This window comes from Psammomys obesus, unplaced genomic scaffold (assembly GCF_907164565.1).
Source record: "Psammomys obesus unplaced genomic scaffold, mPsaObe1.curated_primary_1811, whole genome shotgun sequence".
Lineage (NCBI taxonomy): Eukaryota > Metazoa > Chordata > Mammalia > Rodentia > Muridae > Psammomys > Psammomys obesus.
The window spans coordinates 46,389,066-46,408,694 of record NW_026585895.1 but is presented as its reverse complement, the minus strand read 5'-3'; the positions used below and the strand labels follow the sequence as shown (position 1 = coordinate 46,408,694).

At 45.0% G+C, this 19,629-nt stretch overlaps 1 protein-coding gene across 4 annotated transcripts in view; it reads left to right on the top strand.

Moving 5' to 3' along the window:
- Nucleotides 1-19,629, top strand: part of Mapkap1 (MAPK associated protein 1) — a 211,840-nt gene that overhangs the window by 165,826 nt on the left and 26,385 nt on the right. For all 4 annotated transcript variants that reach the window (XM_055600538.1, XM_055600536.1, XM_055600537.1 and 1 more), the window contains one exon: nucleotides 5,663-5,803. In XM_055600538.1, coding sequence (XP_055456513.1) covers nucleotides 5,663-5,803 — 141 coding nt within the window. The remainder of the gene's footprint in view (nucleotides 1-5,662; nucleotides 5,804-19,629) is intronic.

Genomic DNA, 19,629 nt, shown 5'->3' with positions numbered 1-19,629 from the left:
GTTAGCCTTGGTTCTCAGCACTGAGAGCAAACCTACTCTTGGAATGTATGTAGAAGCATTTAGCTGAGTTTGTTGTCAGTGTGCAGTGCATTCACACAGGTCTGACTCCATTTCTGTGTCCCGTCACACTGTCTACATGGGCACCAAGGACAGGAAGGACAGGAAGGACCTATCAGCCCACCACACCAGCAATTCTCATTCTATTGGAACCCTTTACACACTTACAAGTTACTGAGGTAGGGCTGGAGGTGAAGCTCAGTATTAGATCAGATGTTTAACTCATTCACAAACTTGGGTTCAATCCCCAGCACCAAAAAGGCCTGAAGGAGGATTGAGAGTTCCAGGCCAACCTAAGACACATAGACATACCTGTCTCCAAAATTAATAAACAAGGGGATAAATAAATAAAACAGAAAACAAAAATACCCAAATCAGAATTCTACATAACCACAAAACAAATAGTTTCCCTTCCTTTTTGGTGCTGGGGATTGAACCTGAGGCACCACCTGGCTAATAACAATGTACTGAAGACTACAAAAAGTTTACTTATATTGTCTATATCTAGAAATATAAACAGGAATTTGTGTTTAAGTCTTAAAAACAATTTGTTAACATAGACAATTTTTTTGTGAAAAAAAGCCTAGATTTTCTTTGAATTTTTATTAAGAGTAGAATAGTGTTGCTTCCTTTCCTGCCACCACCTAGGGATTCCACCCTCAACCCCTAGGTCTGAGGCAGGGTGTCTAGTAGCCCAGGCTGACCTTGAAGTCTTTTTTGTATCAAGCGTGGCCTCCCTGTTTGCTAGGATAACCTCCATGCCTGGTGCGTGCAGTGCTGAGATGTCCTGGATTTTGTGTGCCCAGAGCCTCCTGTATGCTAGGCAAATGCTCTGCCGCCTGAACTGCAGCCCAGCCCTGCTGTTAGTTTTTGCACATGCTTGTCTGGCTAATAGAATATCCTAGATCTTCACATCTGTTTCTGTACTCAGTTTGTCACAGTACATTGTTTGGGTTGTAGTATAGGAAGAAAATTTGTCCTAATAGATACGTCATTAAAACAGGAGAGAATTTCTGTACCCTTTTCAGATGATTGTTAGTATTAATTTTCATTTACATCAAAATTCAAGTGATAGTTCCTAAAGGTTAATTGTGGGATCAGAACTCCTTTCCCACTGTGCACTTGTAAGGGAATAAGCATAAACGGCAAAAGATGTCTTACTGTGAAAACAGTGCAGGACCGTATTCTGAAGGGAGCTCGGAGGCGGATGTGTCCACCACTTGTCTCACTTTGAGGGTCTCTTTTTTTGAATTCACTGTTCTAGGCCACATTCTCTTGTCCTGGGGCCACAGGTGGTGGCCATACGGGTATAGGAAGAGCTTTTAGCGTGACGTGAGAGGAGGAGAATGAAAAGCAGCGAAGGAATTCGGACTCCAAAGCCAATTAATTAGTCCTGTCCCACTCATTCTAAACCCATAGGGAGGGGTCAAAAGTTAGTGTTTTCAGCCACATCTAACTGTACGAACAGTCTGTCTCACAGCACCTACTCTTTTGTCTATACAGCAGAGTTAGGATTGCCTTGGACTTGCCTCCTTTACTGCTTCCTCTGCCTCCCTTTGCATCTCTTGCCTCGGCCTGTTGGACCTCTCTTCCCCGGAGACAAGATGAGGCTTGATTCAGTGGTCCTCTTAGGTGTGCTCAAGGGAATTAGACTGCTTCCTCTAAGTATCTGTTGTCCCGAGACCCCAGACTCTTCCAGAGCCTTCTTGTCAGTCCATTTGTGCTCTGGTGTTCCAGTCACTACTAAGCCCCACCCCGAAACGTGATCTATCACATTCAGCCGTGAGTTACTGCAACCGGAGCATTTTGACACAATACATTATGGTAATGCACAGCACATAGAGACATTAACACTCTCGACTTTGACAGAGTACACTGTGAAGTCTTTGAAGGCACCATTACAATTTATCTTGTCATTCATGAGAAGATCCAGTTCAGCTGTAATGTAGATGAACACAGTGTGGCTTTTGTCTTACTTAATTGCTTGTGACCTTTTTAATTGCTAATTTAACAAAATACCAAAGGGTTATATTTCAATTAAATTAATGGTTTGGGGAGGGATTTTGTGTTTGTTTTTAAGACATTCTGGTTCTCTCTACTTTTTCACTTTGAGAAGATAAAATGTCATCTTGAACACAAGTGGGATTTTAATGTGAAGTTGATTGAACAGTAATGATTTCCATATGCAAATGGCACAATACCAAGTATCTTGCTTATGTGTTTGGGTTCCACCTTCTCCAGGTACTGAATGCACCAGGTTTACACACCAATCCATTGTGTGTTTCTGGTCCCCAAACATACTGCTAATTCAGTGCTCTGCTTCAGGTACCTATCTCCCTTGAGATGACGTGCCTATTGCGTTGGGCTTGTCTGCTTGTCCTGTTCCTTTGTGTTCTGTAGCTGAGTCATAAGTTACTGAGGATCAAGAGCCTTTTCACATTCTGCACTCCTGGATGGGCGAGATACATGTACATACACGTAAGCCCTGCACTAAGTGGCACTCCTGGGCCCACTTGAATATTGGAAGTGGAAAGCCAGGTGGTGGTGGTGCATGCCTTCAATCCCAGCAGAGGCAGGTAGCTCTCTGTAAGTTCAAGGCCAGCCTGGTGTACAGAGTGATTCCAAGACAGCCAAGGCTACACAGAGAAACCCTGTCTTGAAAAAAACACCAAATCAAAAAGAAAACTGGAAGTGGAACTTGAGTTGTGTTCCTGTTCAGCAGGTGACCTGTTTGGAAGGAATGCAGGGCTGAGCAGCAGAAATGGAGGGAATGCAGGGCAGTGCCTTCCCTGCCCCCTTGATGCTCTGCCTTCCAGATTTTTTTAAAACTCTTTTATTCTTTTTTTTTTTTTTTTCTGATTTTTGTTTTCATTTACTTTACATCCTTACAGCCCCAACCCTCCTCCCCTCCCCTTCTCACCTTCCCACCCTTCTTTTCCCCCCTCCCCTTTTCCTCAAGAAAGGGAAATTCGGTTCCCATTCACTCCAGCTCATCAAGTTGCATCAGGACTGAGTATGTCCTCTTCCCGTGTGGCCTGGCAAAGCAGTCCCACCAGGGGGAGGTGATCAGAAAGCTGGCAAGTGAGTTCATGTCAGATGCAGTCCCTACTTCACTTACTAGAGGACCACTAAGCTGCCCATCTGCTACATCTTTGTAGGGTAGAGGCCTAGGCCTTCCTGATCTTGAGAGAGAGCAGGACAATGCTCAGAACTCGCCCAAGCATCAGGGAGCCAAAGTCCTCAATGCGCTGTGAATTTACCCTGGCAGAGAGTAGAAGGTCAGTGTGTGAAGCATTAGTGCTGAACCAGCTCCAGCTCTGAAAGTCTTGAACAGAATTAATAGAAGGAAATTGACAGGCTTTGCTGGTTATTCCACAGCTTTAAGCAGCTTTAAGACCTTGACTAAAATCCTATCATCTCATCTGCCCATTATTAACATTTCAGCAAAATATAAAGTTTTCATTAATCTCCCACAGTAAAACTGTGCCATGAAAACTGGCACTTGTTTGAGCTTTTAGGACACATTAGCTGGTGTATTAAACAAAATGTGTCATTCTTCAGCAGCTTCTGCAAGAAGCTAAATCAATTTCCAGCCGTATTTATGCACCACTTTATCTAAAAGCATCTGAATTATCATTTACAGCAAAGATGCTTTATTAGCAGCTGGCATTGAAATTGCTCAGTAAAAAAAATTATATGTCACGTTGTAGTAATTTTTAAATTGGTTTTAATCCAACATCATAAAATGTAAAAATCTTAAGTGTGGGATTCTGTTGTTGTTTTGTTTTAGTAATTGGCATTTTAGCATAATGAGCTATTACTCTTTCCAAATCAAAATACCTGCAATGTTTAGAAAATACCAATTAGTTAAAGTTCTGGAAGCTATTGAACTCAGAGCTAAGCTCTGTTTAATGTGGCATCCTTAACAAAGGTGTCTGAGGTGAATTTTGGTATTTAAGAAATAGGAGTGTTTTCTTTATAATTTTTATGTATAAGACCCAAAGATAAGAAGTACATTTGGCAGTTATGTTTCTGTTAAAATGTAGTTTGGAGAAAGTGATTATACTAAACTTTCCTCCCAGCCCTCATTCTGATGTCACATTACCCAGGAGACATTGAGGACCATGGTCTTTCCCGAATCGCCTGTGCTTCAGAATGAAACCAGTCAACAGATGGCTCTTGCAGAGGTGGCGTGTCACTCAGCTTGTTCTGCAGTAGAATGCTGGTGAAGTCACTGCCTGTCTGTGGTCACAGCAATCACTGTGACTACCCTCCTGTGGCTTACAGAGATAGATAACGACTTGCTGTAGTGTCAGGAGCCATACTAGATTTGGGGGCTTGGAGTCAGGGAAACCTTCCCTTCCTGGAACCTCATTTTAACCAGGCTTTTGAGAAGGTATAGGGAGGAGAGTAGAAGGGAGTGAGACAGAGGCAGGGTGCCCTGAGCATGTGCAATATGCTCTAAGGTGGGACTGTGTCCAAGGTGTATCACATCCTTCCCAAGAAGACAGCCTATTGCAGGAGCTGTATTGTCCATGTGAATGGCCATAGTGTTTAGAAACAATATACAGTTCCTAGTAACTGAGTTCAGTGTGAAAGAAAAGGAAACTGACTTCTTTAAAAGGTAATACTTTCCCTCCCACCAATTCCATCTGAAGGAATTCCTGAAGTTGCCTGTGTTACCTAGTGTGGCCTTGGGATATGGTTTAGCTTCTTATCAACTTAAGATGGGAAATTCCAGGACCCTCCATATTGTCTTGAGGCTTAACTAACATGAATAAAGAACTTGATATTATGGCTGATATTATGGCCATTATTTATTTAGCAAGTTTAGTGTGAGCACACCAGTTGCCTATGCTATTCTCAGGAGAAAGCATAAAGATGAATAAGAAACTTCAAAGATAAGTTCACAGAGGTAGTCACTCACCTGAGATCACACAGCAAATTAGAGGTAGAGGTGGGAGTTTAACCAGGTCTGCCCAGCTACTGTAGCTGTGTATCAGAGCCACTGAAACAGATTTCAGTGAAGAGTGAAGTCTGAGCTAGCCTGGGAAAGGGGGAGAGTCTGTTCTGGTGTAGAGCTGAAGGAGTAGTCTAGGCCATGAACAAGGTCCAGCAACTGCACCTCAGAAGTGAACAGCCCAGACTCTGGGGACTGTACCATAGTTCCCCTCTGCCTGGTATAAGCAGTCTGCAGAGTGGAGCACAGGACAGGGAGCCACAGAACAGATGGGTTGGGGATGTGGAAAAGGGAGGTTCTTCAAGGAGCATGGATGACTTCCATGACGACCATACTTCCAGATTTTGACCAACTGTGGAAACTGAGCTGGCTGAGAGCATGAGCAGGGATGCTCATCCTTTTCTCCTCACTGCACAGCCCAGGGCCTGCCTTGGAATAAGCAGTGTTTGTGGGATTAACTGTTGGATGATTAATACGATAGCATTCTCTGTTTACTGGAATGGCATTATTAAGTCATCGCTCAGCCTTTTCCCCTCCAAATTAAATAGCCCGTATTATTTTAATTTATCCCAAAGCATTTTAAGCAGACACCATTTGCCAAGCCTCATGTATCTTTATGTGTTAAACTGTTCTTTTCCTCCCCAGGTTCAAGGGCAGACGGAGTTTTTGAGGAGGATTCACAAATTGACATCGCTACAGTACAGGATATGCTTAGCAGCCACCATTACAAGTCATTCAAAGTCAGCATGATCCACAGACTGCGATTCACAACTGACGTGCAGCTAGGTGAGTGCCTGTGGAGATGGAGAGAGACGCGGCATGCAGTGTCTATATGACCTGGATGACTAAAGAGATTTTTTTTTTCCCCCTGAGGAAATGTTAAACAATGAAATTTAAAGTATCTTTTTTTTTTTTTTTTTCCCACTTGAGGGTTCTGTCTTGTCTTCTTTTTGAAGCAGAAGATTAGGAAGAGAACTCACTTGAGACTATCCTCAAATGGATGGACTTGTGGGAAGTTCCATGGTTCCTCTGGTCCTGGGGATGTCCTCAGAGCTCCTGGGGATTCTGCTGTGCTCCTGCCCTAACTCTCCAGCCTCAGCTTGCTTGTTCAGGAAGCTTCTTAATGATCTTAGAGGCTATATGTGTGTCTCAGTGGAAAATCTAGTAGTTACTTTCAACTAATGTTTGGGCTCGATTTGTTCTGATTAAGCTCTAAATTTCTGCTTTTACTTAAACCTAACAGGAATATAAAAATCACCATAATAGACAACTTGATGATAATACCTCATCATGGCGGTATTGTCTAGGTACCCATTGCATCCGAGTTACTGTGCTAATTGCTTCCCTTGCATTCTTTACTACCTAGAAGGTGGCAGTTTTTGATGTCCCACTGGACAGAGGTGGTGTTGAGGAACAGAGATAGCTTCATGCCCAATTCATTTCACACAGGCTGGTGGTAGTATTATGTGGGACCCAGGTCTGACCAGCTCACATCCTCTGTCCCCTAACAAAAATCCGCATGCGTGGGGAGAGGAGAAGCTGGGAAGGTTCCATGCCCACACAGCGAGGGAGGTGGATTGTCACCCTGCCATACCTCTCCTATAGAAACTTGTTTGCCTGTTGGATAAGGGGATAAAGATTGAGTCTAATCCTAAAATTGTTAAGTTTCTATTTGTCACAATAAAACCTTGATATTGGCATTACTCTGAATCTAGCTAATATGTCACAAGCCTTAAAAGGTTCTCACAGTATTCCTTCCCAACTGTAAATGTCTGTGCAGGTGTGTGAGCCTGTAGATGCCAGAGGTCAACCTCAGGTGTCTTCCTTCAGGTGCTCTCCACTTTAATCTTTCAAGACAGGATCTTTGACCAACCTTAGCACTTACTTGCTGGCTGAGCAGCAAGCCCCAGAGACCCTCCTGTGTCTGACACCCTCAGTACTGGCTTGAGTTTTACTTGAGTTCTGGGAATCCTGACTCAAGTCCTCAGGCTGATACCACAAGCACTTAGTCATCTCCCCCACACCTCCTTCCCAGTTTTATTGACAGGAGCTTGCCATATGCCAAATGTTCAGCTTTGTAATTAAGAGATGGGCAACTGAATCTAACTGGCTTAAAACTGTGGCTCCCTCTGTAACTGCCATGTAACCTTAAGGAAAGTTCTCTGTCTCTCTGAGCCTCAGTTCTGCCCTGTTCCAGGAGGTCAGCCAGAGCTACAAAGTAAGACCCTATCTCAAAAACAAAATTAGAAACATAAAATTTCTGAGTACTGTACCTCCTGGGGATGTTTGTTTCTGGTGTCTCTCGTAGAGATAAAAAGCAAAGACTGCTCAGAAAGAAGTCAGGTGTCTGGGGCTGACTTGAGCTTGGGTAAGAGCATTTGCCCAGTCTGCACAAGGTCCTCAGTTCAGTTTCTCCCCACACTCCAGAACACGGTTGACCTCTGTGATAGTTTGAATAAAAATGGCCACCATTGGCCTTATAGGGAGTGGCACTATTAGGAGGTGTGGCCTTGTTGGAGTAGATGTGTCACTAGGAGGTGGGCTTTGAGGTTTCAGAAGCTCAAGCAAGCCCACTGTCACTCTGTCCTCCTGCTGCCTGCCAATGCAGATGTAGAACTCTCAGCACCTTCTCCAGTACCATGTCTGCCTGCATGCCACTGTGCTTCCCAACCATGAGGACAATGTATTAAATCTCTAAACTGGGGCTGGAGAAATGGTTCAGAAGTTAAGAACATTGGCTGTTCTTCCAAAGATCTTGAGTTCAATTCCCAGCAGCCGCATGATGGCTCATAACCATCTACAGTGAGATCTCATGCCCTCTTCTGGCGTGCAGGCAGAACATTGTATAAATAATGAATAAATAAATCTTTAAAAAAAAAAAAAAAAAAACAACCCTGAATTGTAAGCCAATTAAATGTTTTCCTTATAAGAGTTGTCATGGCCATAGTGTCTCTTCATCACAGCATTAAAACCCTAACTAAGGACTAGTTGGCTAGTTGGTTAGAGATGGCTCAGTGGTTAAGAGCACTGTCTGCTCTTCCAAAGGACCCAGGTTCAATTCCCAGCACCCACATGGCTCACAACTGTCTGTAACCCCAGATCCCAATTCCAAGGGATCTGACACCTTCACACTAATGCACGTCAAATAAAGTTAAATAAATTAAAAAAAAAAAAAACAAAAAAAAAAACAAAAAACTAACTAAGACAACCTCCTCCCAAATGCTCATCAGCATGTATGGTTTTGGGGGGATCTATATTTTTGTAGAGCTCGGTTTCTCAAACTGTAGGCCCATGCAGGTTCACATAGCTGAATGTGGGGCTTTCAGAAGGTCTGACGATAGGTGGCAGGACCACCTCAGCTGAGATCTGAGCAGACTACTACTATTCCATGTTAGGAGTTGCTGTGTTTGTACTATACGTAAAACTTTCTCAGGCTAGAGAGATAGCTCAGTGGTTAAGAGTGTTTACTGCTTTTCCAGAGGACTGGATTCAGTTTCTAGTACCCATGTGGTGGTTCCTAGCCATCTGTAAATTCAGTTCCTGGGGCTCCTACATCCTCTTCTGGCCTCTACATGCTGACCGTCTGAATGCCCTGAGTTTGTTTTGAGGCAGCAGGCCTGTGTGGAGTGTTTGTCTCTCATATCTGTCTCCTGATAAAGTTCTCAGCAGTGAATACTGAGATCACACACTTGTTAGTCAGCACCATGGACTATAGGAAGAGCTGGGGACTCCAAAAAGTTGCCACCGATGCTTTTGGAAGGATAAACAGACATCTTCACTGCGAGTCTGAGCAACACTCGAATTTCCAGGTGCCCAGGGGAGGCATCTTGGTACCATCATTGAATTCAGAATTCAGTGTGCTGGCTGTGCTGGCTGCACATGATATACCCCATCCTCAGCTGCTCCTCTACCTTTTTTTTTTTTTTTTGAGAAAGGATCTCTTGCTGAACCCTGAGTTTACCAATTTGGCTGTGCTGGCCAGCAGTCCAGGAATCCTCTTGTCCCCACCTCCCCTGCACTAGGAATACAGCTGTACACGATCAAACCTGCATTTTTCACATGACTTCGGGAAAGTCAAATTCATGCTTGCACAGAAGACAGTACCAAATCAGCTACCCTCCTCAGCATCTGCTTTTTTGATGGCTTCTTTTTAGGAAGTCCTTCCAAAACAGTGTTGCACAGGCCTACTTACCCTACGGTGTGAGAAACAGTGCCTGGAATGACCAGACAGCAGGCCTGTCTCCCACTCTTCCCCAAAGGCAAAAGGAAACCTTGTATCCATCTGATTCTGACCTGCAGAGTCATCCCCAGAAAAAGGACCACAGAGTCTGTTGTGGGAGTAGCAGAGGTCTGTCTTCAGGACTGGGTTCAAGTTGTGCACACCCTTTCCGCCTTAGCTGTTACCATTTATAAAACAATGTTACAATGCTTTCCTTCTAAGGTTGTGTGGAAGTACCTGGCCCACAGAAGCTGGTTTCAAATGGTAGCTTAGCTTAGCTCAGTGATGGCTGTCATATCTTTGTTGCCTTTTGCCATCTCTTGTAGTCCCCATCTTGCAGGTGTTAAACGGGTTGCTAAGATTTGGAGCTGGCTCTCTGAGTCTCACTTGTAGCCACAATAGAGACCTGTGCAATAGAAAAGGATAAAGATGGTGTTTCCTGTATCTCTCCCCAGAAGGGTGGTTCTCTGAAGTGAGACTGGGGAGATCCCAGTTCCAGGATACTTGCGGTGGTACACATGGTGCCCTCTGGTGGACAGTCCCAGCTCTGGGGAGCGTCTAAAACAGCCCATCAGAAAATTTATTTCTCTTAGAGGCTGAGCTCAAACTTTGGCATCAAAAGCAGAAACTTCACGGGTTACTCCTAAGGAACTCTGTGACAGATGAACTGCCCTTGGTGTAATGAGTAAGTTCCCGGGTAGGTCAAGTCAAGTGTCTGTCATCAGACTCTTCCCTCCTCACAAAGCACACTGCAGTCCCTTCAGTTCACAGTACACACTTGTACACAGCAATCTAGGAATTCTTTCCCTCAGGTCAACCCAGAGTTCAGGGTATCAAACACCACTATCTTCATAAGTATTCAAGTAAGCAGCTACATTCTGAGACCAGTAAATAATTTATTCTATTTCACCTGACTAGCCAGGTGCTTCAAATGATTCCTGACACTGATGGATAGTCTTCTCCACCCATCCATCCTGTGTCAGTCAGATTAGAGATTTCCTCTGGCCCTGCAGCAAGTGCCTGCCTGCACCATTTGCCCAGCACCCCTGCTTACCCCACAGAGAGCCACCATTCACATGAATCCATGGTATGCAGGCCCACACAGCAGAAGGTGGAAACCTGGGGCTCTGCCCTGCAGCTGCAGCCGCCTGTCTTCTGATGGTGCAGAAGGGGCCCACGCTCTAGGTACCATCTGCTGTTTGCTTCTGAGAAAGTCCTGGATGAGAGACACGCAAGCTTTGCTCTGTAATACTCAAATGTAAGCCAGTTTTCTACCAGTCTGTGACTGTGAAACACTGTGAAAACCTTGACAAAGATCTAATCATTTAATATCTTATCCAGGAGAAATGGGAGATGGCTCAGTTTGCATAGTGCTGGCGTGCAAACCTGAGGACCTAAGTTCAGTATCCAGCATTCATTTAAAAGCCAGGCCACAGTAGTGCCTGTATATAATCACAGTCCTGGGGAGGCAGAGACAGGAGGATGCCTGGGGTTTGCTGTGCCAATCAAGCTGCACTAGTAACCGCCAGGGTCAGTGAAACCCTGTCTCAAAAACTAAGGTGGAAAGTGATTGAGGAAGGCATCTTGCCCTGACCTCCAGCCTCCACAGTGAACGCAAGCATGCATACACATGTGTACACAAGCAAGTGTGCATACACACATAGAGGCTAGGAGTGTGACTCAAGGAGGAACACTTAACCTATGCATGAGCCCCTCAGTTCTAGCCTTGTCACTTTGATAATGTCAATTGAGTGTGGGGAACTATCTAACGTACCTAACAGTGAGTTAAAAGCTGCTTTCATTTAGCTTTTGTTTCATATGTACCTGGCACTTCAGTAACTCACTCTGTGCATTAATAGCTGAAACCACAGAACTGTTGTCTGACGTGCAGTTTACCTGAGGAGAGTGGGGTTTAGGGAACTTGCCCTGGGTGCAATTCCTCTCTGTGCTATAATAGTCAAGGTCAGTAACAGCTCACATCATACAAAGAACTCTTGCTACCTCATTTAATCTCCTTGGTATATCAACACTGTAGCCTCATTTCCTGACTAAGAAAACTGAGGCCCTAAGGATTTGATGAGATAATACAGAGTGTGAGAAGCATGGAGCTATTATTTAATAGTTGCTAACTTGCTTTCCCTCCCATTCAGTCATCAGGATCTATTTCTAGGGGATTGGGACTGAAGCCTAGTATCAAGCTCCAGACCCCAGCTGAAGTACCAGTAGTGCCTCAGCCATTCCCAACCTGGCTTGCACAGAGGCAGGCACTGTCTCCAGCTGTAAACCCTTCCCTCTTTCTCCCTGGCTCTGGGGCTAATGCGTATTGTGTGTGGTGTAGAAGCTTATAGTATGCTATCAGTAAGTATTTTTTGTGGCATGAGGAAAAAAAGCTACACAGAAATCAAGACCAGAAACAAGGTAGAGAACCAAGATAACGTGATGATAATACCACTTGTTATACAACACAGAATTGCAACCCTGACCATGTAACCTTGGCCTCACACTGTACCTAATGGCTCAGAATCACCACCTCCTCAGGGGGAGGGGATCAAGGTCTTGCTGTGAAACCCAGGCTGGCTTCAAAGTCTTGTGATTGTCATATTTGGGAAGTACAACCTCACTGAATACAAAGAACTCCCACGCTTCTCGTCTGATTTACTCAGCAGTCTCTGAGCAGGAGGTCATGTGGGAGCGGAGCCATGTGTACGAATTTGCCTCCTTTTCCTTGTCATCTGTCACTGTAGAGCCTTCCCACATCACCAAAAAGATCTGTTCGTCAACACAGCTGTTACTTCATCTTCTAGCTAGTAACCACAAGCAGGAACTCAAAGAAAGCTTGACTCCAGTGTTTTTAAGTTTGCAGTAGGCACATTTAGGATGCCTCTTAACACATGGTCAGCCAATAAGAGCAGGCCCATGTGGGTGGCCATGTGAGCAGGACATTTCTTTTCTTTTTTTTTTTTAATTTTTTATTAATTACACTTTATTCATTTTGTATCCCCCCCATAAGCCCCTCCCTCCTCCCCTCCCAATCCCACCAGCCCTCCCCAAGTCCACTGATAGGGGAGGTTCTCCTCTCCTTCTTTCTGATCTTAGTCTATCAGGAACATTTCTTTTATGTCGTTTTTACTGGGGTACCTGTGAAGAATTCGTGTGCTCAGGAGGTAACTGGTCCTCTGTGTTCCTGGCCCTTTCTCATTTGATGCTCAGGAGGTGCCATTCACTATCCCCTGATCCCTACAGTGATCACAAAGGGACATACACCACATTTGACTCCACATCTGTGGGGCCACTTAATTCAGCAGTGGCAATTCTGCTGCTCAGTGATTGGTTTCTTGATTGGGACAGACCATAATCTAGTGCTGAGTTTAACACTAATGATAACAGGACAGAACTATGAAGGTGGCCTCTGGGAAATCCTATACACTAGAGCTTATTAACACAGTGCCTTGTTGAGGGAAGATTCTGGTGACGGCAGATGTCGGGATTTGTCTAACTGCTTATCTTTTCCAATTCCTCTCCCGGAGACTCCCTTTGGAGAATTCCTGTCCTCACAGCAGTGTCAGGTTCCTTCATGGCTGAGAAGGAATCGAGCATTGGAAAATGGAGAGAACTTAAAACTCGAGTAGAACCATCTCAGTAGAAGGAGCCAGAGTTGTATTCCTGAGAATACAACTGCCCTTGATTAGCTCCCAGTCCTTAACATTCAAGCTTCAGTAGGGTAGGGGCCCTGTTCCTACGAAGACACAGATTACCCTACCCCTCTGGCAGTGTTGAAAACAGTCCTGGGAAAGGTCATTGCTGCTTTCCCAGCTGACTTCAAAAGCTCTTACAGTAGAATGTCTAGTGCTGCACTAGCTTCCCCACACAGAGAACTTAGCCCCTATGCAGAGACAGCACTGAGCCTACACAGCCTCAGGTCCCCTGGAATGAGCCCTGTCTCGCACCCAGCCCTGAGCTGAATGCCACTGTGCTGGCTGGGACTACCTATTAGTTTTTGTGCTCAGGACAACAGTCTAGTTGGGGCACTCACTTGTCACCAGATGTATTACCACACACTGGAGCTGTCAGCTCTTGGCTGAGGCTCCCCGATGACTTGAGATGATGAATTCCCTGAATAGAGCCTGTGAGCCTTCAGTCCACGCCCTCTTTGTCCCGGGGAAGCAGTGCTCTCCAGGCTTCATCATAATTATGCCCCCAAATGATTTTCTCCTGTTCTGAGTGCCTAGCATGTTGTTTGAGGGTGCTTTTTAAGCTGTGATGTATGCCACCAGTGTGTGGCAGGAGTGCTAGTCTGCTAAACCTTGGCCTGGTAGTATGGAGAGAAGAATTATGGTTACAGCTCTGTCATTAATGGGTGACATCAGACAAGTCATGTCCCTAGCCCTGAGCTTCAGCATCATCCTATGGAGAATAAAAGCCTAGGTGATCTCTGAGGTCTCATTAAGCCCAAACAGCCTGTGTGTCTGATCCTGTGTGTAAATTTAGACAAGTCTCAAAGACTTCTCTGACTGTTGTGTGATGCTATCGATTGTCACATATATTCAACAAAATCCACTCTGGCCAACGGTTGTTCATTGGCATTCCCAGAGGGCTTTTCTGGGCCTCCAGGCTCTGTGTAACCTAAAGACGGGGATTGTGGAACTGTATCAAAAACTGCCTCAGGATTTAACAACAGCGAGCTTTGTAGTCTAGATTCAAAGTCGTAGGAAATTGATGCATGACTCCCACTCCTGTACAAGCCAATAGCCAGTAACTCAGGATATCCACTGAGTATGAAGTGGCAGGTGCCACAGTGTTGCCAGGCTTGTGTCTCATTTCCCTAGAGCTGGTATTTTAAGTGTGCCTATGACAATGTGTGTCCTCAGAGATGGTGAGAAACAGCTCTCAGGTGCAGTCTTGATCCCAGTTTTTCAGTTTACTAACTTTTTACCTTTCTGGGGTTCATCTTTTCTTGCTGATAATTTTTCATTATTAAATGCACACATTTGTTTTATTAATTCTGTAAGAATTACATACAGTGTATTTTGATCATCATCACCCCTCCTTCAAATTCTTTCAGATGCTCCCACCCCTTTTCTCACCCAGCTTCATTCATTTTTGCTGCAGTACAGAATGAACATTTGATGTGCTGTGCTGTTCCGTCTCCAGGAGTTGACAGTTTTGTTGCCCCCATTGTACAGAAGGGGAAGCTCAGGCCTGTGGAAAAGAAGTTTGTTTATGCAGGATAACACCAGAGGGAATGTGCCCCCTCAAATCCTGGTCTCCAGTCAATAACCTAGAGGGTTTGCAGGTGGACATTCCCTAGCAGAAGTGCCCTAACCCTCCAGTCAGAGAATGGAAGTCTTAGAGGTTACAGGAACATTTGTGCCGAGAAACTTGGTGACAAGTTATTGGAAAGATCCAGACATTTTGGACTGGCTGACTGGACAGACATTTTACATTTTTGTGCTTTCAACACTAACCCAGAGCAGGTCCCAGGTATCCAGGCCTAGGGCCAGGCACACACTTGTTCAGATTTTTCCTTGGCTCCCTGCACCTAGTCCTGACCCCCGTTGAGGCCCCCAGCCCATGCCTGGCTCCCAGTACTGTTAGTCATTAGACGTAGCAGGAGTCTGTAGCTATGGGTCCTTGCATTTGGTTAAATTTTTGTCAGTGTGGCACAAGTTAGAGTCATCTGGGGGAAAAAAGGAACCTCAGTGGAGAAAATGCCTCTATCAAATTGGTCTGTAGGTAAGTCTGTGGGGCACTTCCTTGATTAATAATTGATGTGGGTTACCAGACCACTATGGGAGATGCCATCCTTAGGCAGGTGGTCCAGGGTTGTATAAGAAATCAAACTGAGCAAGTCAGGAGGAACAGGCTAGTGAGCAACATTCCTCCATGGTCTCTGCTTCAATTTCTGCCTCTGGCTTCCTCCTCTATTTGAGTTGCTGACTTGGCTTCTTATAGTGATGGACTGTGGTTGAAAGAGTAAGCAAAATCAACCCTTTCCTCCCTAACTTGCTTTTAGTCATCTTTATCACAGCAATAGTAAGTAACTAATACAGTCCTCACAAGCCCCAGGCGTGTGAGTTAGCATCCAGCACATCCTTTTTTCCAGTTTCCCCAAAGTAGTCAAAGCTTGAGGAAGTAGTGTTGAAGCTTGAACTTTGAACTGTCTTGATACAAAGCTCCTGGCTCTAACCACTGAGCACCGCTGCCTTTAAATAGAGACGGCTCAGGCTGCCTTCAGAGATAGAGGTGCTCAATGAGCCACTGTACAAGAAGAGCCTAGGGCAGGGGCTGCCCAAAGGGGTTCCCTGCTACGTTGTGGATGATGATACACGGTGCTAATTTCCTTTTATGGAAATATTTTGGTTAGTTAAAACAGATGAGGGGTCCTTCATGATAACTCTAAACCTTGGACAAATTGTTTCCCTGGAGAGTTGTAGCTGCATTAGGGTTGCGCTTTGTTTATTTTGAGCTGTCTTGTTAAGGAAGGATTTATATGCTGGCGTTGATGTAGGACAGCAATCAGGCAATGTTTTCTGCCTTTGACAGTTGGCGTGATAGTTTGCTTCCAGTGAAGTTTGACTCACTGTATCTGGAAGCTGTCAGTGTGGGAGCATGAAAAGGTCATGACGGATGGCGACGGATAAGTGGGTACCAGAGGAACGCTGGTAAAGGAGAAAAATGGCCTCCCATGCTTCTGAGGGAAGGGCTGACCCTGGCCACTTCAGGCCAGCCTTGTGCTCTTTCTTCTTACCTGCTGGGGCTAAGACTAGGAAAGCCCTGGACATCTTTGCAACAGTGACAGGAGGCTTCATAGACCAGAGCTCACTCAGAGGAGCCCTTTCCAGCATCTCAGCCCCTTGGGTGCTTGATAGGTTCAAGATAGAAGTGTTCTTCAGTTAAGGGTCACTTTCCATGACTGTCAGCTGCAGAGAGATCAGTGTAGTCATCCTCTCCTACACTAAAAGTCAGGGAAGAAAAGCAAATTCTGAACTGGAAATGGTAGGGGAAAAGTTAACTTTAAGTTTTTAGAACAATGATTGTTTTGTTAAAAAAACAGGAGACATAGCTCAACAGTAAAAGGGCTTTCCCAGCTGACATGCCTTGAGGCCTGAGTTCAGCCCCAGCACCACGAGAGAGAGAGAGAGAGAGAGAGAGAGAGAGAGAGAGAGAATTAATTTTTAAGAAATGCTGTTGGGAATTGGAGAGATGGATCAAAATTAAAAGCACTTGCTGCATCTTCCAGAGGATGCAGATTCCCAGCATCCACACAGCTGCTAAGAACTGCCCATACATAACTCCAGTTCCAGGGATCTAGGGCCCTTTTCTGACCTCTGCAGGCACCAGGTAACAAACACCTGCAGGTACACAGACATACAGGCAGGCAAAACGCCCATACACAAAAAATAAATTTTAAAATTAAAAAGTATATATATATATATATATTGTTGGGTATGTGCCTCGGCACAGTGAAGGACAGAACTTCCTGCTAACCAGAGCTGACCCTGCATTTAGAGGGGAACCTTTGGAGATCTTTCCTAGACACCCGCACCCCCACCCCCGTTCGGGGGATGAAATCCAGGCCTTGAGCATGTCAGGCAAGTGTTCTACCACTGAGCTCCATTGCCAACTCCAATGTAAATATTTCTCTTTCCTGTTTCATTTGGTATTGTGACATAAGAATTCTTTCTGAGTCAAACTTTTCCTCTGGCCTGGTTTTCTTGGGTTGTGCTGTATTTCATCATGGGCATGTTAACTCCGCAGTGCAACCATTTAGTTTGAAGAAATGTGTGTTTAATGAAGGTCCACTTCCCTTCTTTCTCTGTATGTTTATAACTTGAGTTGCTTGCAATAATGTGTTAAAAATGACACGTTAAAGAGTCCTTCTTCATTTCCCAAAGATGTCACACAAACTTTACCCATGAAAAGCAAGCACAGAAGTCAGAACGGTGATTGGATATTGTGCTGGCTTGTCAGATATTGGTGTGGGCGTGTGTTTGACATCTAGACATTTTCTTATACCCTGGTGAAAGCAGAGAGGGGAGAGTTGCAAGGCTGCTTGGCAAGAGTTCCCTTTGTGTCTTCTTGACTCAAGTCATGAGGGCCTTCTGGGAAGCAGACAGTTCTGGATTTGAAGAATGGCTTTCTTACTTCCAAGCTCTCTGAGCTCATCAAAGAACCCCATCCCTCAGTGGGCATGCTATATACAAACCAACACAGTTCTGCTGACCCATGCAGTGTGCCTGACAGCCATTCTGGCACACTCCTGGTGTCATGCTTCAGGTCACTTGTGAATTGTGTGATCTTGGACAGGTTCCTTAGCCTTCCTGTGTCTCCCAACACTGAAGGTGCCTAGTGGACATTTAGTGCTCACTGCATTATTCGGCTGTGGATACTTAATCAATGATGTATGGAACCATGCCTGCTGGGCCTGAGGATACTTTTCCACATGATTTGTGGAGCTGGAGCTGCTGAAAGGCAGTGAGCCTGCCAGGGTCACACCTTTGCCTAAAGTCTGGGCCCCAGCCTTGAGGATGGTGAACCATAGGGAACACGGCAGCAGCAGTCTTTGTGTTCTGCAGTCATAGGGAAAGCAGTGCTGCTCTGGGCCCCAGCTCCTCTTTTGAACACTTCAAAGGCTGAAGTGGGAAGTGGGTCCACTTGAGTTACACTGACTGACCTGATCAGAGTCCCGCTAGCCCAGGTCCTATAGCCGCGCACACACTGCAGCCGAGCTCCAGCATCTTTGTCCATAGCCTGGAGTGAATTTCATAGCCATCTTTGAGACCTTTTGTCTCTAGGCATCAATGTGCTCAACAAAAGTGGAGCCAACCACAGACTGCCTCAGCCCCCCCCCCCCCCCAGCCTGCTTGCACTTGTCCAGTAGGAACAACCAAGCCTGTGGGTCCTAACTCAGCGTTAAGAAGCAGAGATTCACATCTCCATAGTGAGATTATTTAACGCATAAAGGATTTTCCCCATCAGGAAAGATTCCCCTACAGGTTCCTTTAAATAGTGACTCCTCGAGGCCGGCAAGAGTTTTACAGATCATTAACTACCTGACTGAAAGCCTTTGGGGCAGGGAAACTTAAAACTGAAGTGTCGGGAGCCCCTGCCAATTACAGATCAATCCAAAATGAAGACAGAGTATCACTGGAACCAAGTCAGTGGGAAAATGTGATTCGATTCAGGAAAAAAGTCTCCTGTGCATGCTGCTTTCGTGGAGCACACCAATTGTTTAAATGATGTTCCACCTGTCTGCCCATCTTGAGCTTTTTCTGTTCATCTCCCACATCTCCATTCCCAAGCTGCAGTCTTGGGGTTCCTTCTGTAAACAGTGTCAGGGGCAGTAACCCCAGGAAAGGGTGTCATTGGGAAAGGGTTCTGTGGCCAAGTTAAGCACAGGTGACTGATGCACAGATACAGCAGGTAATGGATGAACTATGCGCTAACAATTTGCAGATAAAAATAATGGAAGTTAAAAGTGTACTTTACATGATAAAAGAAAGATGAAAGAGGATGAGCAGTCTGTTACATCTGAGATGGTTGCAGGAGTTCTGCTTTGTGAAGTAGGCTCTGTTGAAAAGATTGATGCAATGGGGAGTGACCTTGGCTTGGAGCAGGAGCCGGTGATGTATGTATGAGCATCTCTCTGCTAAATGGACCCAGATTTGTAGCACTAATATACATGGGAGCCCAGAACCAAACTCAGTATGGCAATAAATCAACAGCCACTTTGGGTGTCATTTCTGGTTTATATTCCACTATTGTTCTATCACTTTAATTCATGTCACTATCATCTTTTCATCTGGAACAGTTTTATATAATTTTCCAGTGGAGTTACCTGACAAATCCTATCAAATTAACAAGGTACATTAACAGTATTGACTGGCTGCGGCTTCAGGAGTTGCATGGCCTTCTAACAAAATTTTAACCATCTCTGTCTGGTGGTGATTTTTTTTTCCCCCTTTCTTTCTAAAAGAGGAATGTGGGGCAGGGTTTATTTCCACATAAGAGATATGCACATTTATTTTGCTCTGTCTGTTTGACTGTTATAAATGTCAAAATAAGAAGCAGATAAGGAGGGAAAGCCCTGCTCACCGTGAACGTGCACCGTATTACCACAGTGTGCAACTACATGAATATGCACCCCAGCACCACAGAGTACACACACAGGAACACTCACCACACACATGGACAATAAGCCCATCCTCACAGCGTTGCATGCACGTGAACACTCATCACTACAGCAAGCACACACATCAACACTCATCCCATCATCGCAGCATGCACGCACATGAACACTCACCCCGTTACCACAGCATACATGCACATGAACATTCACCACATCATCACTGCCATGACTCAAGTCTCCTTTCAGGGAACAATAGTGATGTCC